The sequence below is a fragment of the Bufo bufo genome, chromosome 6 (genome assembly GCF_905171765.1).
Source record: "Bufo bufo chromosome 6, aBufBuf1.1, whole genome shotgun sequence".
NCBI lineage: Eukaryota > Metazoa > Chordata > Amphibia > Anura > Bufonidae > Bufo > Bufo bufo.
The window spans coordinates 319,470,389-319,488,880 of record NC_053394.1 but is presented as its reverse complement, the minus strand read 5'-3'; the positions used below and the strand labels follow the sequence as shown (position 1 = coordinate 319,488,880).

Here is an 18,492-nt window from a genome sequence, read left to right as displayed (position 1 = left end):
AGAGCCATCAGGATGTATTAACGGATTCAGGTTTTGAGATCCTCTGCCGATCTCAAAACCTGAAGTAAAAACGCAGATGTGAAAGCCTAAACTAAAATGGACTCTCCTGGACACGTTAACTATTACATACATGTACAGATTTCACACATCAGTTATATCCATCAGTTATTGTGAGCCAAAACCAATAGTGAAGCCTCTTCAGAGATAAGATATAAGGGCACTTTCACACTAGTGTTAGAAGAATCCGGAACTGCCTATCGTATCCGGAAATCTGACAAATGCATTGAAATACCGGATCCGTCTCTCTGGTGTCACCCGGAAAACCAGATCCGGTATTTATTTTTTTCACATTTTTAAAGGTCTACGCATGTGCAGACCGGAAAACCGGAACCGTCAATGCGGCCATTTCCTGAACACTTGGTACCAGATCCGGCATTAATACATTTCAATGGAAATTAATGCCGGATCCGGCAAGTGTTCTGGAATTTTGGCCGGAGAAAATACTGCGGCATGCTGCGTTTTTTTCTCCGTCCAAATACCGTAAAAGGACTGAAGACATCCTGAACGGAACGCTCTCCATTCAGAATGCATTAGGATAAAACTGATCATTTTTTTCCGGTATTGAGCCCCGAGGATGGAACTCAATACCGGAAAACTTTAACGCAAGTGTGAAAGTTCCCTAAGGCATCATGCACACGAACGTATTTTGTTTCCGTGTCCGTTCAGTTTTTTTGCAGATAGGATGCGGACCCATTCATTTCAATGGGTCCACAAAAAATGAGGACAGCACACCGTGTGCTGTCCGCATCCATATGTCCGTTCCATAGCCCTGCATAAAAAATAACATGTCGTATTCTTGACAAGGATAGGCATTGTTACAATGGAGCCGCAAAAATAAAGGATGCCATACGGACGTCAGTTTTTTTTTGCGTATCTGCAATTTGCGAACTGCAAAACACATACGGTCGTGTGCATGTGCCCTAAGGGAGAGATTTGCACTTGTTCTGTCTTTTTGAACCGCACCTGGTTTTGGCTCACAATAAGGCCTCATGCACACGACCGTAGTTCTGGTTTGTATCCGAGTCGCAGTTTTTACAGCTCGGGTGCCGATCCATTAACTTCAATGGGGCCGCAAAAGATGCGGACAGCACTCCGTGTGCTGTCCGCATCCGTTGCACCGTTACGTAGCCCCGCAAAAAAAATATAACCTGTCCTATTCTTGTCCGTTTTGCGGACAAGAATTGGCATGTCTACAATGGGCTGCCTGTTAAGGCACACTGACGGCTTCCGTTTTTTTCAGATCCGCGGTTTGCGGACCGCAAAAAAACTGAACGGTCGTGTGCATGAGGCCTAACTGATGGAAATAACTGACCTGAAGTGTGAACTAGGCCTAAGGCCTTTTGCACACAAACGTATTTTCTTTCCGTGTCTGTTCCGTTTTTTTTTTTTGCAGACCGTATACGGAACCATTAATTTCAATGGGTCTGCCAAAAAACGGAAAGTAGTCCGTGTGCATTCCGTTTCTGTATTTCCAGTTCTGCAAAAAAATAGCATAACAGACAAGGATAGGACTGTTCTATTGGGGGCCAGCTGTTCCGTTCCGCAAAATATGGAATGCACTCGGATGTCATCCGTATTTTTTGCATACCGCAAAACACATATCGTGTGCAGGAGGCCTAACACCAAGGGGCTCTGACTTCATGACAACCAGCGCGGCCCCTTTAAAAGTCAGGAACAAGGAAGTGGCTACGCGTCACTTCTCCATAGCAACGGGCAGCTGTCAGCGTTCTAGAGCTGACGTCAGCAGCCAGGCTTCTAATATGGCGGCCTAGCTCCAGCCTGGACCAGACACCGAGCCATGTCCGCCGACGAGCTCTCAATGTCCGACGGGGAGCCGTTCAGCAGGGAGCGCTGGGCTCCGGTCGGGGCCGTGGCGGAGGAAGCGGACGGGCCCGGCCTGAAGTCGGAGGGCGGGGAGATGTCGGACAAGCTGCGGCGGCTGGAGGAGGAGCAGGACCTGCTGAACTCGTCCCTGCTCGCCCTCACCTCGCACTTCGCCCAGGTGCAGTTCCGTCTCAAGCAGATCGTGCGGGCGGAGGGGACGGAGAAGGAGCGGCTGCTGGCGGAGCTGGAGGACTTCGCCTTCAAGGGCTGCCCGTACGTGCAGGGAGCCCGGGGGGCGCACGGGCAGCCGGGGCTGGACGAGTCGGTGAGTGCCATTGGAGAGATATCGGAACGATCTGATCGGCGAGATTGGTCAGAACTGATGTTTTTGGGGATTTGAGCCTCATGATAATTGGGATCCCTTTTCCTCTATTATGACTATAGGAAACCGGTCATGTGATCAGCGCACCTGCTGAGGGTGCAGGGTATGGCCCCTCCTGACATTACAGGTGCATTTAGAGGGCTTGTCTTATCACATTGGTGCCATGATGTAACTCCTCCTTCAGAGCACCACAAGGCCATCTTGTCACTACAACCCTCATCAGTGTAGATCTGTGCAGCCTTGCGTTGGACCATCTCGGTCCAATTATGAAGGCGGCGTCTATCGTACCTATTGGGACATGAATGGCCGCCATGTACCGCCTGCAGCCTCCGAGAAGCTGATGTGCTGAGCACGCGACACGTCAAATAGGGGTTGTCTTCATGAAACAACCTTAAAGGGGTATATTCCCGTCTGGGACAGTTATGGCGTATCGCTAGGATAGGGATCAGCAACCTTCAGCACACTGGCAGCTGTGATACTACAACTCCCAGCAGGCAAACATGCTTGCCTGTTCTTTTAACTCCCACAGAAGTGAATGGAGCATTCTGGGAGTTGTAGTTTCTGAGCAGCAGGAGTGCCGGAGGCTGCTGATCCCTGAGCCAGGCTATGCCATAAATGTCGGACTCGTGCCCGTCCCACTTGGGTCTCACACGTAGGGTAACCATGAAGAGTCTTCCATAGTGGGATCCGCTCTTTTCAGTGATGATCTGTGTATTCTTCACTAATTGTCGGTAGTTGTGCACCATTGTAACTGATGTTGGCATGGCCTTCTAAAGGATCTGTCAGCAGGATCAACCCTATTAAACCAGGTGTAATGTCTGGTAGGGTTGACTAAAACGATACCTCAATTATGCAGATCCTTTTTGTTTCTCAGTGATTTCACTTTTTATTAAGTCATTTAGGTCTTCGGGGCAACAAGGGGCGGGCGCTTTCTACTTGGAGCACCCGACAGGATCTAGCATCTCATCTGGCCCTTTACTTTTGCGCCGGTGCCCTATACCACTTTCTGCTTGCGTATGCACTAATGACCTCATCCTCCACCTAGAGGAGGAGGTAATCGGCACTGCGTATTCCAGCTATGTTCTCCATCAAAATCAATGGGGAAGGGCTAAGGTAGGTTGCGGTATTTCCACCGGCATAAACATGCTGTTCTTGGGGGCAGCTCATTTTTCTCGCACATATTTTAGCCATGGGAACGTAGCCGTCAGGTGGCCGTACAGCCAGACTACTCTGCCGGCTGCTGATCTCCCATGAAAACAAAGAATCGGACAAGTTGAAATCCAGCATGCCCAATCCTTTAACTTTTTTTTTTTTTTTACCTCAACATTGCTGAGGGGGGAGATTTGGGAGACTTCTATGTATTAGGCAGTCTACCAATCCCACCAAAGACCAATGAATACTTGTCCCCGATACTCATCAGTTGAACCTACCGACAACCTAATGTGTATGGGGAGCTACCGACTCCCCCCTATCAGATGGGGGGGAGGATCAGGCCCATTGAATTCTAGTACAGGTATGTTCCTCTCCAGGGACAAAAGCTGCCATCAGACATGTCTAATAGCCACTTTCTTCTCCCCATTCTCCCGACCAAAAGCACATACATGCTTGGCAGAACTCGGCGTGAAGGTGTGGGGGGGGGGGGGGGAGAGCTGTTAGCTGAATGAGTTTTTGGCTAACGGCAATTGAAGGCATATAGGACACCAGACTTGGATTATAGAGGGGGTCCCAGATGGACCTTCTATGATGTCTTCCTGCTTTAACGCGTCATTTGACAATCTCTCGTGTAGTATGTATGGCGATTGCTTACAAGGGGAGGTCTATACGGGTGCGGTCCCTCTGTGGACAGACACAGTCCCTGAAGTCTTAGCTCCAGGACGTTCTCGTGGCACTTTCATCTTCACTTCAACAAGAAAAGCTCCACCTAACGCTGGAATTTCATGTTCCCTTCCGTGTAAAACCTTTCTGGTAACTGGCTGCCGCAAGAAAGGGGGTTATCCAACTCTAACAGTCCCCTGCAGCAGTGCTACCGGACTCTCCAGGGCTTCCTGAATTACCATCACTGGACAGGAGGACCTACCACTACTGAGTGTTAATTGATACTGTATTGTAGATGGGAACCAGAATTCCCTTGAAAATCTAAAATTGTGGGTTGGATGGCAGCGAGCTCTAATATTCCCCACTGCACGCCCCCTCCCAATAGCCTAGCTTTAGGAAGCTGAGCTATAAGTTGCTGTTTGGTGGCTCCTGTTCCTCTGTCCGCCTGCTGCGTGGAGGATGCGGTGATCACTCGTTGTTCTTCACTGACAAAGCAACGTCTCTGCACGCTTATGTGTTCAAAAGTTTTTTGGGGGATCACGCAGAGTCATATAAAATGGGGTCCCTGTCTAGATGAGGTATCCAGTGATCTCCAGAATGAAACCCCCCCCCCCCCCCCCATGCTGATCTGAATCCCTTCTCTGAGGGGTGTTGGGAATATAAAGAAGGGTTTGGGACAGCACCTTCTGGTGACATCCCTTATCCCTCCATATTACAGGCAGGGACAGAAGAAGGCCACACCAAACAGCTCCCTATAGCTCAGCTTCCTTGGCTCTTCTACTTTATTTCCCCCCCACATTAAAATTGAAAATTGATCCTGGTACAAAGGAGAACAGAAACATTGGTTAGGGAGATCTCTGGGAATGTTGCCGTTTTCCTTTGCGCTAGGGTACGTTCTCAGACATGGGTCCTCTGTAGGGAAGCCATGTGACGGTACAATGCTATGTGTAACGGCATTATACAAACAACACGCCCGGCTCTGTTATCACCATGTAAAACCAGTTGTACTGCTGCTCATGGCCATAATGACGGCTCTTCTTCTCCTTTTCTCTTTATGCTCCCCGGTGCAGGAACTGGTAAGTGTCAGGTGTCACATAGAAGCCTCCTACCAGACAACGCATGCACTTCTGCTTCCTTCCTGATCCATCTGACAGAAAATGTTCAAATAAAGACATAAAATGCAGTTTTTTATACTTTGTTACTGTCCCACCCTACAGCAGAGGCTGCCTGTGCCCCCCAGTGCAGAAGTCCATCTCTCCCAATGAATCGACTAGGAGGCAGAGTATTCACAGTATAAAACATCACTTTTATTTCTTCCATAAGAACAAAAATCTCTCAAACATGCAAAGTGCCTTCGGTAGTACATACCAAACGTTAGTGCCTGGGCCCGTATTAGAATGCCAGGGTAACCGGCCATGTCCAGCCAATAGACCATCCAAGTGCATGCGCCATAACCCAGACACATTGGGAAGATGCTGCTGATCTGCTGCAGGCAACATTAAAGATTACTGATGATCTAGTCGGTCATCAGTATCAGATCGATGGGGGTGCTGATCAGGCTGTGGTGCTCTGGCGGGTGCTGCGTCCTCTTCCTAGGCCATGTGGCGTCACGTTTAACGGTAAGTGGATGGGGCTGAGCTACAATACCAATCACAGACACTATCTAATGTAATGCGCTGTGCTTGCTACGGCTGCGGACCTCACTGGAGCTCCATGGCCACCTCGAGCAGCTAATCGGCGGGGGTCCTGGGTGTTGGACCCCTACCAATTTGATACTGATGACCCATCCTGAGGATAGGTCATCAATATCAAAACCCTTTAAACAATAAGACGGAAGGAGTATTCCCATCTGGACATTTATAGCATAACGATAGGATATGCCCTGTAGGGACCCACTTGTATGGCGCCCTGAAGTGAATGTAGAGGTGGCCCAACGTGCAGCCACCTCTACGTTCACTGTTATGGGACTTGTGAAATAGCCCCGTTGTCTATTTTCGAGAGTCCCATAGCAGTGAATGGAGAAAGCTGCGCAAGCGCGGTGTGCTGTTCATTCATAACAGGGTCTCGTTCTTGAGATAGGCATCAAAAGGGTTGTCCCATGGGCCTTTTTTCCTCTCCCTAGTCTGCACCCCATGTTTCTGTGATTCAGGTGCAGCCCCACAGAGCCACTGCGCTAAAGAGAGCGACTCCAGAGTTGGACCCCAAGTCCTTCAGATCCCCCTATTATTTTATCAGTGTTAGGGCTCATGCACACAAACGAAAAAATAGGATAAATACATGGAAAGAGACTGAGGCTGGTTTCACCCTGCGGCTGTTCCGGAATAGAATGCCAGGGATCGGCCAGACCGAAACAGTTTCATGCAGCGGTTTGTGTCCTGCTTATTCCCAGCATATTTTTCAGGTAGCGGATGGATCTCTACTGGACCTCAGTAATGTCAATAGGGTCTGGCGGGCAGGTGGCAGTATGCAGAAATGCCAAAACCCAGAGAACGCCAGCAGGCTGTTCTATGCCCGGACAGTCTGCCGGAGAAGACAGCCGCAGATGTGGAACTAGCCGAAGTCCCTGTTCCCACATGGCAGTGTGAGTTGTGCACTCAATGGTGGTGTTTTATACTGGAAATACTTTTCTGTCTGGTTCCAACTGGTGGATGATACTGGTATTTTGGCATAAGTTACTATAAGCGTTCTCTAGCCAGTTAGCACATTATCCTGCTATAATATGCTATTAGATACCTTGCACACATTGGGATGTCTTTTGGATGAAGTAGAAAAGAGACATCCCCCTTCTCCAAGATGTCACAGGCTAGGGATGTCCCGATACCAGTATCGGTATTAGGACCGATACCGGACATTTGCACGAGTACTTGTGCAGAGTCGGGAGGCGGAGTCACGGAGCGGTGAGAAGCTTCACTACCGTTCCGTGGTCATATCGCGGTCCAGCGATATGGACAAAATCTGTATCGTTGCACAGATTCTTATCGTGCATATCGCATATATCACCCACCCCTATCGGTGAGTACTTAAATAAACGTATTCGTACTCAGTCTTTAAAAAAATGGTATCGGGACATCCCTACCACAGGCCATGTCTGGAACTGCACCTAAGACATCTGCTGGAAAGGGCTAAGAGCTGCAATATTAGACACATCTGAGACCCTTTTCTAATCCTGGAGAGATCCTTTAAAAGCTTAAAGAATCGCTCCCACAAAGATTTCTATTCTCTGACCTGTTAGAAAGGTCCATGGTGTAAGTTGTAGTGAAGGTAATCCTCTTACCAGTGGCTGTATTTGTGAGTTATAACCTCCCTCCTGATCCTCAGCTGTGTCATGTGACCCTCCAACTGACACAGCGTCTTATGTGTGGACAGGAAGTCCGTTTCTTGATTCGTTCCTATGTGCCTGACAAGGAGGCAGTTTACATCATGTACCTTTCTAAAGGGCCAGGGATAAAAATGTTAAGATGTCAGGAGAAATAAGGATTGGGAATGTTGTGTTTCAACATGCCAAATCCTGTGTTGTCAAGGAAGATAAGACCCCACAGTTTATTCCACTCTTCCTATTGAAGCACCTGCTATGTGATCTTCATGCCGGAATGTCTTCTAAATTGGCTTTTGCCGGGCTCCGTTTTGTCTTGTCATTTTGCGCCGTGTCGTATATTAATCCTTCTGCTCCTTGTTTGTTCTCTAGAGTGAGTGGGAGAAGAGGGAACGTATTGAGGCGCAGAGGAAAAAGCAGCGAGAACTGATCGTCCAGCTCAAGACCCAGCTGGATGACCTGGAGACATTTGCATATCAAGAGGGAAACTATGACTCTCTACCCCAGTCCATGGTCATGGAGAGACAACGGGTAAGTGACTCCTCATCTGGTACTACGGCCAGAGTGGAGAGCAGTTACAAGGAGCATCCCTCTAAATCTCTGTGATCGGTTCCCTCTAAATAGTCGGTGGTGTCATTAATTAATTAATTATATATAATAAATCCTCTTCCTCTCACAGGTGATCATCGATGAGTTAATAAAGAAACTAGACGTCAATTTAAATGAAGATATCGGCTGTTTGTCCCCGGAAGAATTGCGCCAGAGAGTGGACGCTGCCATCGCCCAGATTGTCAATCCAGCGCGAGTGAAGGAACAGCTAGTGGACCAGCTGAAGACCCAGATCCGAGACCTCGAGATGTTCATACAATTCATTCAAGGTCAGATTGGGGGGGAAAGGAGGTGTTGACAGGGTTTTAACGGCAGAGTTTAGCGTTGGTTCTTTGCTGCAATATGAGATTTCAGACTTGTGCCAAGTACCTGGCGGTGGTACTCAGTAGTTTGCACCTTAATGCCCACGTTACATGGCAAATTCCAGCTGCTGTCCCCATAAGTGTGATGTCACAGCTCTGCTGTGTTCTGAGCCAATCAGAAATCTCCACACTGCGCTAGGACAGGATACGGGGGTCATTTACAATCAGAAATACAAAGCTTATTTGCTCTGCAATCTGCAACTTTCCCCGCTCAGTCATCATTTTGACTTGCATTTAGACTGGTGATGGGTACGCTGAAGTTATGTCGAGACCAGCGCCTCTACATAGCTGCGGCGGATCCACCGCCAGTGCAGGGGCTTAAGACCGGAGTCTTAATAAATGACCCCCACAGTCTCTCGCATACAATATATGATGCATCTTCCACCTTTCTGTGACAAAATCGGACATGAAAAATGGACGTGTTCCGTGTAATATCAGCTATCAAAATGTCACCAACAGCTTCCCATTGACTTAAAGGTTGTAGTGTGAAAAATGAAAATCCAATATCATATCGTACGTGACAGTCTCAGATAGAACCAGCCCTGTACCTCACATGGATCCAGAGATCTCCGCACTCATTGCTCTGATAGATTTATTTTAAGATGGCAGCTTAGGCTACTTTCATGCTAGCGTTTTTGCTGGATCCGGCAGGGCTCAGCAAAAACGCTTCTGTTACTGATAATACAACCGTCTGCATCCGTTATGGACGCATCCAGTTGTATTATCTTTAACATAGCCAAGACGGATCCGTCATGAACTCCATTGAAAGTCAATAGGGGACGGATCAATTTTCTATTGTGGCAGAGAAAACGGATCCGTCCCCATTAACTTGCATTGGGAGTCATGATGGATCCGTCTTGATCAGTTTGACACGACGGAAAGCAAAATAAAACATGTTGCAGTTTGCTCTCCGGTCTGGGAACGCAACTAAATGGAACTGAATGCATTATTTGACAATGAATGGGGACAAAACTAAAGCGTTTTTCCGGTATTGAGCCCCTATGACGGAACTCAATACCGGAAAACTTAAACGCTAGTGTGAAAGTAGCCTTACTCGGGGTGTGTCCTTTCTACTGCAGTTGAAGGATGGAACTGAGCATGTACTTCCACCCTAATGAGCGGGACAGAGAAAACAGCAGCTGGCGCTGTATAGATAGATTTCAGTCAACGATGCTACACTAAATTTGTAATTACATGCAATTACAAAAGTATTCAGATCCAGGTGCTGATTTGAAAAAAATAGTATATTTTCGTGGGACAACCCCTTTAAATTGAAAAAATGCCATAATTTGAACATGGTGGGGGGGGGTCATGAAGGGTGTGGTTGGTGGTAACTTCCCCCAAGTGGATTTTAGCTATGTTCTCCATTGAAATCAATGGGGAAGGGCTAAAATGTTTTTTTGTTTTTTTTTTCCACGTGCCAAAAATGCGCTGTTCACAGAAGCAGAGCAACTTACTGATCTGCCACTGTTATTTGCCAGTGTAGTTCAGGAAGTCCAGACACCCATGTGTTTTGGTGCAGAATCGGTGGCCTGGACTATTATCTGTGCGCCCTCCTCCTCGCTAAATAAGAAGCTATTGCGCCGCTAGACGGGAGTGCCAGGGCTATACTGATTTCTGTCCTTCCTCCACTATTCTGCCAGGAATCTGAGCTGATTTTTTTGCCGGGTGGATTTTGTCCCTTACAACATGAGGAGGATGCCACTTTGCCCTATATTATCGTTGACAGTCTCATATTTTCAGGTGTACTACTAATTTACATAGATAAAAACTCCTACATTTAAACGTTTCAATGTCCCTGTACACCTAAGGGCTCACGCACACGACCGTGATCTGGCTGGGCCCGTATTGTGGCCCGAAATACGGGCCCCGGCCGCTTTTGCACAGCATCATGGATGCAAACCCATTCACCTGAATAGGTCCGCAATCCGGGAGGTGCGGAACAGAGGTTTCTGTCCATGCCCGTGCATTGCTGACCGCAATTTGCCGTCCATAGCACAGGCCCGGTCGTGTGCATGAGCCCTAAGAGAAAAGCCAGCTGAACCTGTCAGACCTGCTACTTATCTGATGAGTGTGAGGACCTGCTGACCCTCCCCTGACAGAAGGAATCGGCCATGTTAAATGTTATCATGCCCGATCCTTTGTTCCCCTGGAAGCTAAGCTACCGGCAGAGTTGTCTGGCTTTGGCTTCCTCTCCCCATTGAAAGACGTGTACACTTGCGTATGTGTAGGAGTCGGGATGAGATTCGGCTGATTAAGGAGAGAAGCGTACCGGGGCAGTGTAGGGGTTAATGATTTACCTGGTCTGGTAGGTTGCTGGGTGGAACGGTGTTAGGTACGGGCACAGGGCTGCTCGTATTTATTTTTAAGATGCTTTGATAGCGTATAGTGTGACTCGGGATCGTATCCAAGGCCGGATAAAGATATGAAACCGGGCAACTGATGAATAATGAACTGATCGGGGGGAGGGGCCCTTGCTGTTATTAACGGGTAAACACTAGTAGCGGGACATTGTGGGGCCTAATTTCACAGGCGCCAGTTTGAACCAGACAACCCCTTTAATTTCCGAGGACCTTGGTTATAGATTGCACAGAAAGAGCTGTCTCTTTTCCTCTACAGACGGTTCAGTGTCTGTGATCTCGGCTTCCAGAAAGATACTTGGCATGAAACGGGGCAAAATGGCCACAAATCTCAGCCACAATGGAGTACAGGAGCGACTGGTCTGCCTCCAGTGAGCCCGGGACTGTCTGGCCTGCACATATCCTCTCTCCACGCTTCTCCCGGTTACATGTCTGTTTTGGGAGTTGACCCTCCCTCCTGTCAGTAGGTAGTCACCCACGCACTGAGGGAGAGAGACTGCAGCTGCATCCCCCTCCTCCCTGTCTTCTCACAACTTGCCTTTCAGTGCGGGTTACCTGGGATGGAAAGGGGTTTCGCCCTGGCGATCGCCTGTCACTTACTGGTTTTCTGCTGACTGGTAACGGCTCTTGTATAAATCATATGACCTCATTTTGTTTTATATAGATGAGATTGGCAGCCCACCTGAGAATCCAGTCGGCGGAGCGACAGGCTACACCCCAGGTTCTGGACCAAATGCACGGACCGGTGGTGAGCATACTGCTGTACTTACTGCGTATATTTTATTATTACTATTTAAAGGGATTGTCCAGGATTAGGGAGATTATTCCTCCCCCATTTAAGTGAATGCGAGTGAACTGCAATACCAGGCACTGTGTGTGGACAGGAGTGGTGCTGCTTTTGAAAGAAAGGAGCCATGTTTTTCTTATCCCGGACAACCCCTTTAAAGATCACCTGTCAGCAGAATTAACCCTGTTAAACCAGACGTGCTACCTGGTAGGGTTGATCCTGCAAACAAAAGGGATACCTGCCTGTGGAAATGCGGTGTTCCCGAGAAAAAGACTTAGGCTGTCATTTATTATCTGGTTTATTCCAGTTTTTGGCGTAATTAGGTCGCAGATTTTGTTGCAAAGGTGTTTTGAGACAAAATTTGTGACTACCCCGCTCACTCCACTTTTCTCGCAGGCAGGGAAGAGGACGGGCGGCTAGCCTGTCTCATTTATCATTTTCCATGCCAGTTTACGGTGTGGAAAATAGCCAACCCCTGTAATGAACCCCCCTCCCCAATGCCCAGGCCCCTCGTATACATTATACTTACCTGCTCCCTGGCCCCCGTGTTGCTCCTGATCCCCGCATGGCTGCCGTTGCATCTCCCCGTCGCTCTGATCAAAACATTTGTCGATGGGGGAGCAGCCAATAGCAGGCTGCGACTAGGACGAGCCTCCCTAGCATCGCGGGTAACGCTAAGGAGGCTCCCCCCGTCACTCAAATCAAAACATGCAGTGGCGGTCATGCAGGGATCCGGTGCCGGCAGCAGGTAAATATAATATATTTGGGGGGCCGGGGGGGGATGGTCATTAAAGGGGTTATCCAACCCCTATAAACTACGCCAGTTAAAGCATGTTGCTCATCTGGCGGCAGCAAGGGCCTGCGTCTCTACATAACTTTAGCTCACCCGCCAGCAGCGCAGAGGGATTAAGACCGGCATATAATTCGCCGGTCTTAATAGATGTCCCACTTATTCTTTATGCAAATAAGGGCTTCAGTATGTTGTGGGAAGGATCTTAGCCCCTCGGTGCAGCCAATTTTACAAGAAAGGAATTCTTTTGGTCTTCAGGATCAACCCTACCAGATAGTATGGTATAAAATAGTTGATCCTGCTGACAGGTGCTCTTTTAAAGAGAACTTCTAGCTATGGCACACCTACTGAAATGGCTGCATCAGTATGATACCCAACAGAGTTATACTAAACTTATCCTAAATAACCCCTTTAATGTGCCCAATGAGTTAGGGGTGAGAGTTTTTGGTTACTTGACATGATCACCAGGAGCCAGTCAGTAGCTCTGAAAAGGAGGAGGTTTTGGAGGTTTGTCCTAGAGATGGGAGTTGCTGGGGGAAGTCACCCCCAACCACACGCTTCAACTGCAGTGCCTCCTACAGGGAAAATGGCACCTATTTAAAGGGAACCCGTCAGCTGCCCTGTGCAGTGTAGTGAGACCCGCTGATTTCAGTGGTCTGAGTACAGATCTGCTGAACCCTGCAGTTTGTGTCGGTGCGGCGAGTGACCCAAGTCCGATGCTGCTCACTGTCCCTGCCCTCCAGTTTTCTTTCCTGTTGGGCAGCGGGGTTTGGCAGGTGAGTGAGTACTGCTGCCAATCCTACTGACAGCAGTGACAGACCCTCGGCACCTGACAGGTTCCCTTTAAATAAGTGGATGACTATGTAATACATGACATGGTTGAATATGTCAGAGGGGAACCAAGCTGAGCATTGGCTCTCCCCTCTAGTGCCTGATCTCTCTGATCATCATGTCCAGCGGTGTAGGTATAGGGCAAGTGGCTGCTTTGGGCCCCAGGATGAGAACGGATGGAGCAGCTATATGGCCCTGCCTGCGAGAGCCATCTTGACTAGACTGCGTTCATAAATTTGCTGTGGGGCCTAATAATTTCTAGTTACGCCCCTGATTATGTCCTAATACAGCATGGGACCATCACAAGCATCTGTACATGGAGGAGATTCAAAGGGGGGTTACCTTATTCAGATTCACTCCCCGGATCCATTCACACGTCTGCAATTGTGGTCCGCATCTGTTCCGCAATTGTGCGGACCCCTTTATTCTCTATGGGGACAGAATGGATGCGGACAGCACACAGTGTGCTGTCCACATCCGCATTTCCAGAGCGCGCCGCCGATCTTCCGGTCCGCAGCTCCAGCAAAAAATAGAACATGTCCTAAATTGCGGACAAGAATAGGCATTTCTATGGGGGTGCCGGCCGGGTGTATTGTGGACCCGCAATACACTACAGACGTGTAAATGGACCCTTTATACAATTTATTATTATTTTTTCATCAAATGTGAGAACGGATGCGTCAAAGTAAAGCATTCCCAGTTGTTTCCTTAGGGATCACACACATAGTGAAAGGTATCATCTGAAGATGGCAGAAATGCTGTGGTGAACCTTCTAAATGTCTTATGTCTTCCACAGTGAATCCAGAGCAGGCGAAGCAGATCCGGGAGACAGGACTACATCTACTACGCCGGGCTCTGGCCGTCCTGCAGATCTTCGCAGTCAGTCAGTTTGGCTGTGGTGCAGGTCCTGTTCCTCAAAACTTCTGGAATCAGGATGAAAGCAACAGAGACTTCACTCCACTGATTAAGAAGTTAGAAACGTCTGTGGAGAAAGTGAAGCAGCTGGCACTGCGCCAGCAGCCTCAGGATCACGTCATCAGCTATGCCACCATGCAGGAGATCGCACTAGGAGGAAAAGACGAGCTGACCGTGGCCGTCAGGAAAGATCTGGCGATTGCTGTCCGGGACCTCATGTCACACGGTCTATATGCGACGTCTCAAGGCATGAGTTTGGTTCTAGCACCCATCGCCTGCCTGATCCCAGTCTTCACTGCCTCGCCTCCATCTATGCACCCTTGGGAACTTTTTGTTAAGTACTACAATGAGAAGAACGGAAAGGCATTCGTCGACTCTCCTGCACGTAAGCTGTCACAATCCTTCTCCCTACCTGTCTCAGGAAGTCACAAGGTCACCCCGAAGCAGAGCCTCCTCTCCGCTATCCATGCCGTCTTAACGGAACACGACCCGTTCAAGCGTAGCGCAGACTCTGAGTTCAAGGCGCTGATCTGCATGGCGTTGAATGAGCAGCGGCTTGTGTCATGGCTCAACCTCATCTGTAAGTCAGGGGTGCTGATCCAATCTCATTACCAACCTTGGAGTTACATGGCAAGCAGCGGCTTTGAAAGTGCCCTAAACATGCTCAGCCGTCTCAGCAACCTGAAGTTCCACCTGCCCGTAGACCTCGCTGTGCGCCAGCTCAAGAACATAAAAGATGCTTTTTGATGCCGTCTAGTGAATTGCGCTCCTGTTCATACATCTCTCTGTAATCATTCCAGGTGTCTGTGAGGATCGGGCTTTGTTTTCAGCCTATTCTCTTCTGTATCTGCCAGTTAAAAGGGAGGTCCATGTGGTCCTCAAGCTTTGAGGAGCCATAACGTCAGGATATCAAGCACAATTACTCTAGACATGATCCAGTGACCTGTTTTAGTAGGTTATAAAGGTGGTAACTTATTTTATGAGGTTTATATGTATTTTAAATATAGTGTGTGTGTGTGTGTGTGTGTGTGTGTGTGTGTGTATATAATGTGTAACTACTGCAAAACCTGTTCCCATCACTGGGGGTCTGCAATTACATGTGACACGACTGCCATTATAGACCTGAGGGTATGCTTCATAAGTGTATAGAGGTCGTGATTCTGTTACGCCGTGATCTATAGGAAGATGGGCGCCATAAAGTGAAGCTCTATCTAAGAGAGGCACAAAGTAGGATTTTCACTATTGTATTGAAGAAGAAGTATCGATTACATTGAAGGAGCTTCTTATTTTGTAGTGTGGGGGCCATGGAGAATAGCGCTATTAACCCTATACTGTGAATGGACTTGTGCTGTGCTGATGGGTACTACCATTTAAAGAATACAGGCTCTCTAAAACAGTACCTGTATGCCACTGACCATGCTAGCGACCCTGCTGATCTGCTACCTAAACTGGGTGGCCTATTGCCAGGGAGTGTAGAAGTATGACTACTATAACCCCCACTAGATGAAGCAGACCATCATGAAGCCACTTTTGCCTCCATAGTCAGTGGCTGAAACCAAGGTGCCCCTGTGCTTTCCTAGCACCACTGCCAATGTGTTAGTGATTTAATGGGTTCACTGCATCAGGACCTCCAATAATTGGACACAATATGGCGGTACACATTAGATAAGTATTGTCCGGAATACGTTTGATCGGACGTCCGTCAGATTGTTTGCATGACTGTGGCGGACTAAACTAGCAATCAGGAAAGTAAACGGCTCGAAGAAACCCACCCTGACAGGTGACATTACAGAAGACTACAGTTTGCCGTCAGTCATTGCAAACGTTTTGCTTGCATATAATTTAGAAATGGTCGAAATAGTTAATTTTGACTGACATATATGTATATGGGATGCCTAAGGCTAGGGCTCCACAGTCACATGGGAAAGCCCGTCGGGCACATGAGTCTTGCTGGATTACCTCCACTGTGCATACAAAGCTCTACCCATGCTGGATTTTCTTACAAATGGCTGCAAGGTTTTTTTTTGTTTTGTTTTTTATAGGGTAAAAGTTGCGGTTGGACCTAAAGGAGAGATGATAGGAGTAGAAGTATTTATTTCTATTCGTCCTAGTGGCTTCAAAAATCCAAGTTTTAATGTACTCAAGATTTCTGGAATTGAACACCAAAGATCTATATTTATATATCCAAAGTTTTTTAGGACACCCTAGTGTGGTATAGGGATGGACTCACTGTAACGCTAGCTTGTACAGAACCAGGGAGGAAGGTTAAAGGAACTCTCTCACCACAATCTTGGACTATTATCTGCATTAATACAGGAGTCTAGATCACTATATCTTCCCGTTCCTCCACCGTCGGCCTGTAAAGCTATGATGAAGTAGATTAGGAGGACTGCTGGAGTCCAGATCACCATTTCTTCCCGTTCCTCCACCATCTGCGTGTAAAGCTATGATGAAGTAGATTAGGAGGACTGCTGTGCACACAAACACGAGTCCTCTCCATTATGTTGGCAGGGCAGTCCGGTCCCTTTATCTGTATTACTGCAGGCAGTAGTCCATGACCATGGTGTTGGATTCCCTTCAATACTTCAGATGCGCGTGACCATGTCCGTTCTGTTTGTATCTCCTGAAGCACATTTGTATGGTTGGTTGTCTGTGATCCTGAGTGTTTTACATGAATTCAGCTGTACGTCTGTGATGTAAAGCGGTCTGTATCCGGTGCTTCTACCTGGTCATTGTAAAATATATATATATATTTTTATAACTCCATGTTCTCAAATAATTATTTTCCAGTTCAATGCAAGTTTGTCCTACCATAGAAAGAAAATGAGGCTGTCACTGTTTGTACCTCCTCTCTCAGAATGGGGGGGGGGGGGGGGCTACCGTGCTACTTATGCCCTACTGCCCCTTTTTTAGTGTATGTCCACATGTGACGGAGAAAAAGGCTTAATGGGGTTGTGCAAGAATAGGGAGGGGGTTTGGCAACTGCCCCCTTCCCTTTACACACTCACTTGTCCTGACCTGTAGTAGGAAGCTTATTTACCTGGTTCACCGCTACTTCTTTGGCCTGCAATGCTCACATGACGCAAGGCGATCTGGTCATCGCCACGGCCAGCAAGGGAGTCCAGCAGAGCATCGCAGGCCGGGGAAACGGGTAAGTAAGCTTCCCTTTACAGGTCTGGCCAAGTGGGGAGATTTCCCAAACCCCCACCACCACCACCACCACAATTCTTGCACATCCTCTTTAAGATTTTGTTCCATGGTTTACATGTGGATTTTACTCAATGCATTGCAAATGGTGAAGTCCACAGTAAAAATCCGCAGGAGGAAATGACATGTCCGTTTATATGCAGATGTCATCCGATCTGCGGCAACTGAATTTTCCGCTCTCAATCCCAGAAAATCTGCAGCATTTCTGCTACGTGTGGACATTGCCTTAACTTTTTCCCCCCTGGTACGGGGACATTCCCAACTACAGCACAACCCCATGAACTGGCCAGGTATGTCACTGCAAGGGAAATGCCAAAGAGACCTTTGACCAGTGAGGGTCCCCGAAGTTGGATGCCCACAGATCATAATGGTTTGGCATATTACAAGATGGAAATACCCCTTTACTAGCTTTGTATCCTTGTTTCCATAGACAATGTCTATTAAGAAGATTATTGTATTCTGATGATGGTTTCTTCTTATGATTCCTGATCTACACAAGTGTGTGTAGAATGAAGAGGCAGTCTGCTGTATGACCACGTCATTTCACATGGCTACAAATACCCAAATGGTGGTCACCCCTGATCACACAATGGCCGTGCAGAGAGGGGTTCATTTGTTTTTCTTATTAAAATCCTAAAACTATTTCGTATGCAAAGTGGAGAAAAGTGTTCTCCTGTCAATGGGAACCTCCCATATATCAGATATACTGCCCTTTTTGGCATATGTATTATATTCTATGGGATCCTGCACATACAATATCTGTATGGGATGAATGGGAAGGTTGTGGTTGCCACCGGATGAAGCACTTTATTGCTTTCACATCATATTACTCCAATCTGCCTAAGATCTCACATTGCTGTAGGATTGTGGACCGTGTGAACAGATCGCCAAGAATCTAGTGTATAAAGGTGTACATTTGGTAAATGTCTTTTGTTGGTCTGTATAAGAAGCTTCTATTGATGTAGATGTGGTGACAATAAAATGCTGCTAGTTTTCAAATGAGTTCAAGAAAGGTATATTTCATACAATAAAGTAAGAGGACAATAGAATTAACATGGGATAGATTGTATTAAAGGGGTTGTGGCATATCACTAGGATAAATCGCCAGTGTCTGATAGCTGTGGGCTCGGCTGTTTTTGGAAGTCCCATACAAATGAAGGAGAAGCGGGGCCACGCCTCCATTCAGTTGTATGGGGCTGACGGAAGAGCCAGCACTTGACTATTTTCAGCAGTCGTG

General features: G+C 47.7%; 1 protein-coding gene across 1 annotated transcript; it reads left to right on the top strand.

Moving 5' to 3' along the window:
• Positions 1–1,799: 1,799 nt before the first annotated feature.
• Positions 1,800–16,812, top strand: RUNDC1 (RUN domain containing 1). Its single transcript, XM_040434675.1, has 5 exons — positions 1,800–2,209; positions 7,767–7,925; positions 8,074–8,272; positions 11,390–11,473; positions 13,930–16,812. The coding sequence occupies exons 1-5, from the start codon at positions 1,859–1,861 to the stop codon at positions 14,793–14,795; spliced, it is 1,659 nt and encodes a 552-aa protein (XP_040290609.1). The 5' UTR covers positions 1,800–1,858; the 3' UTR covers positions 14,796–16,812.
• The last annotated feature ends 1,680 nt before the right edge of the window (positions 16,813–18,492 follow it).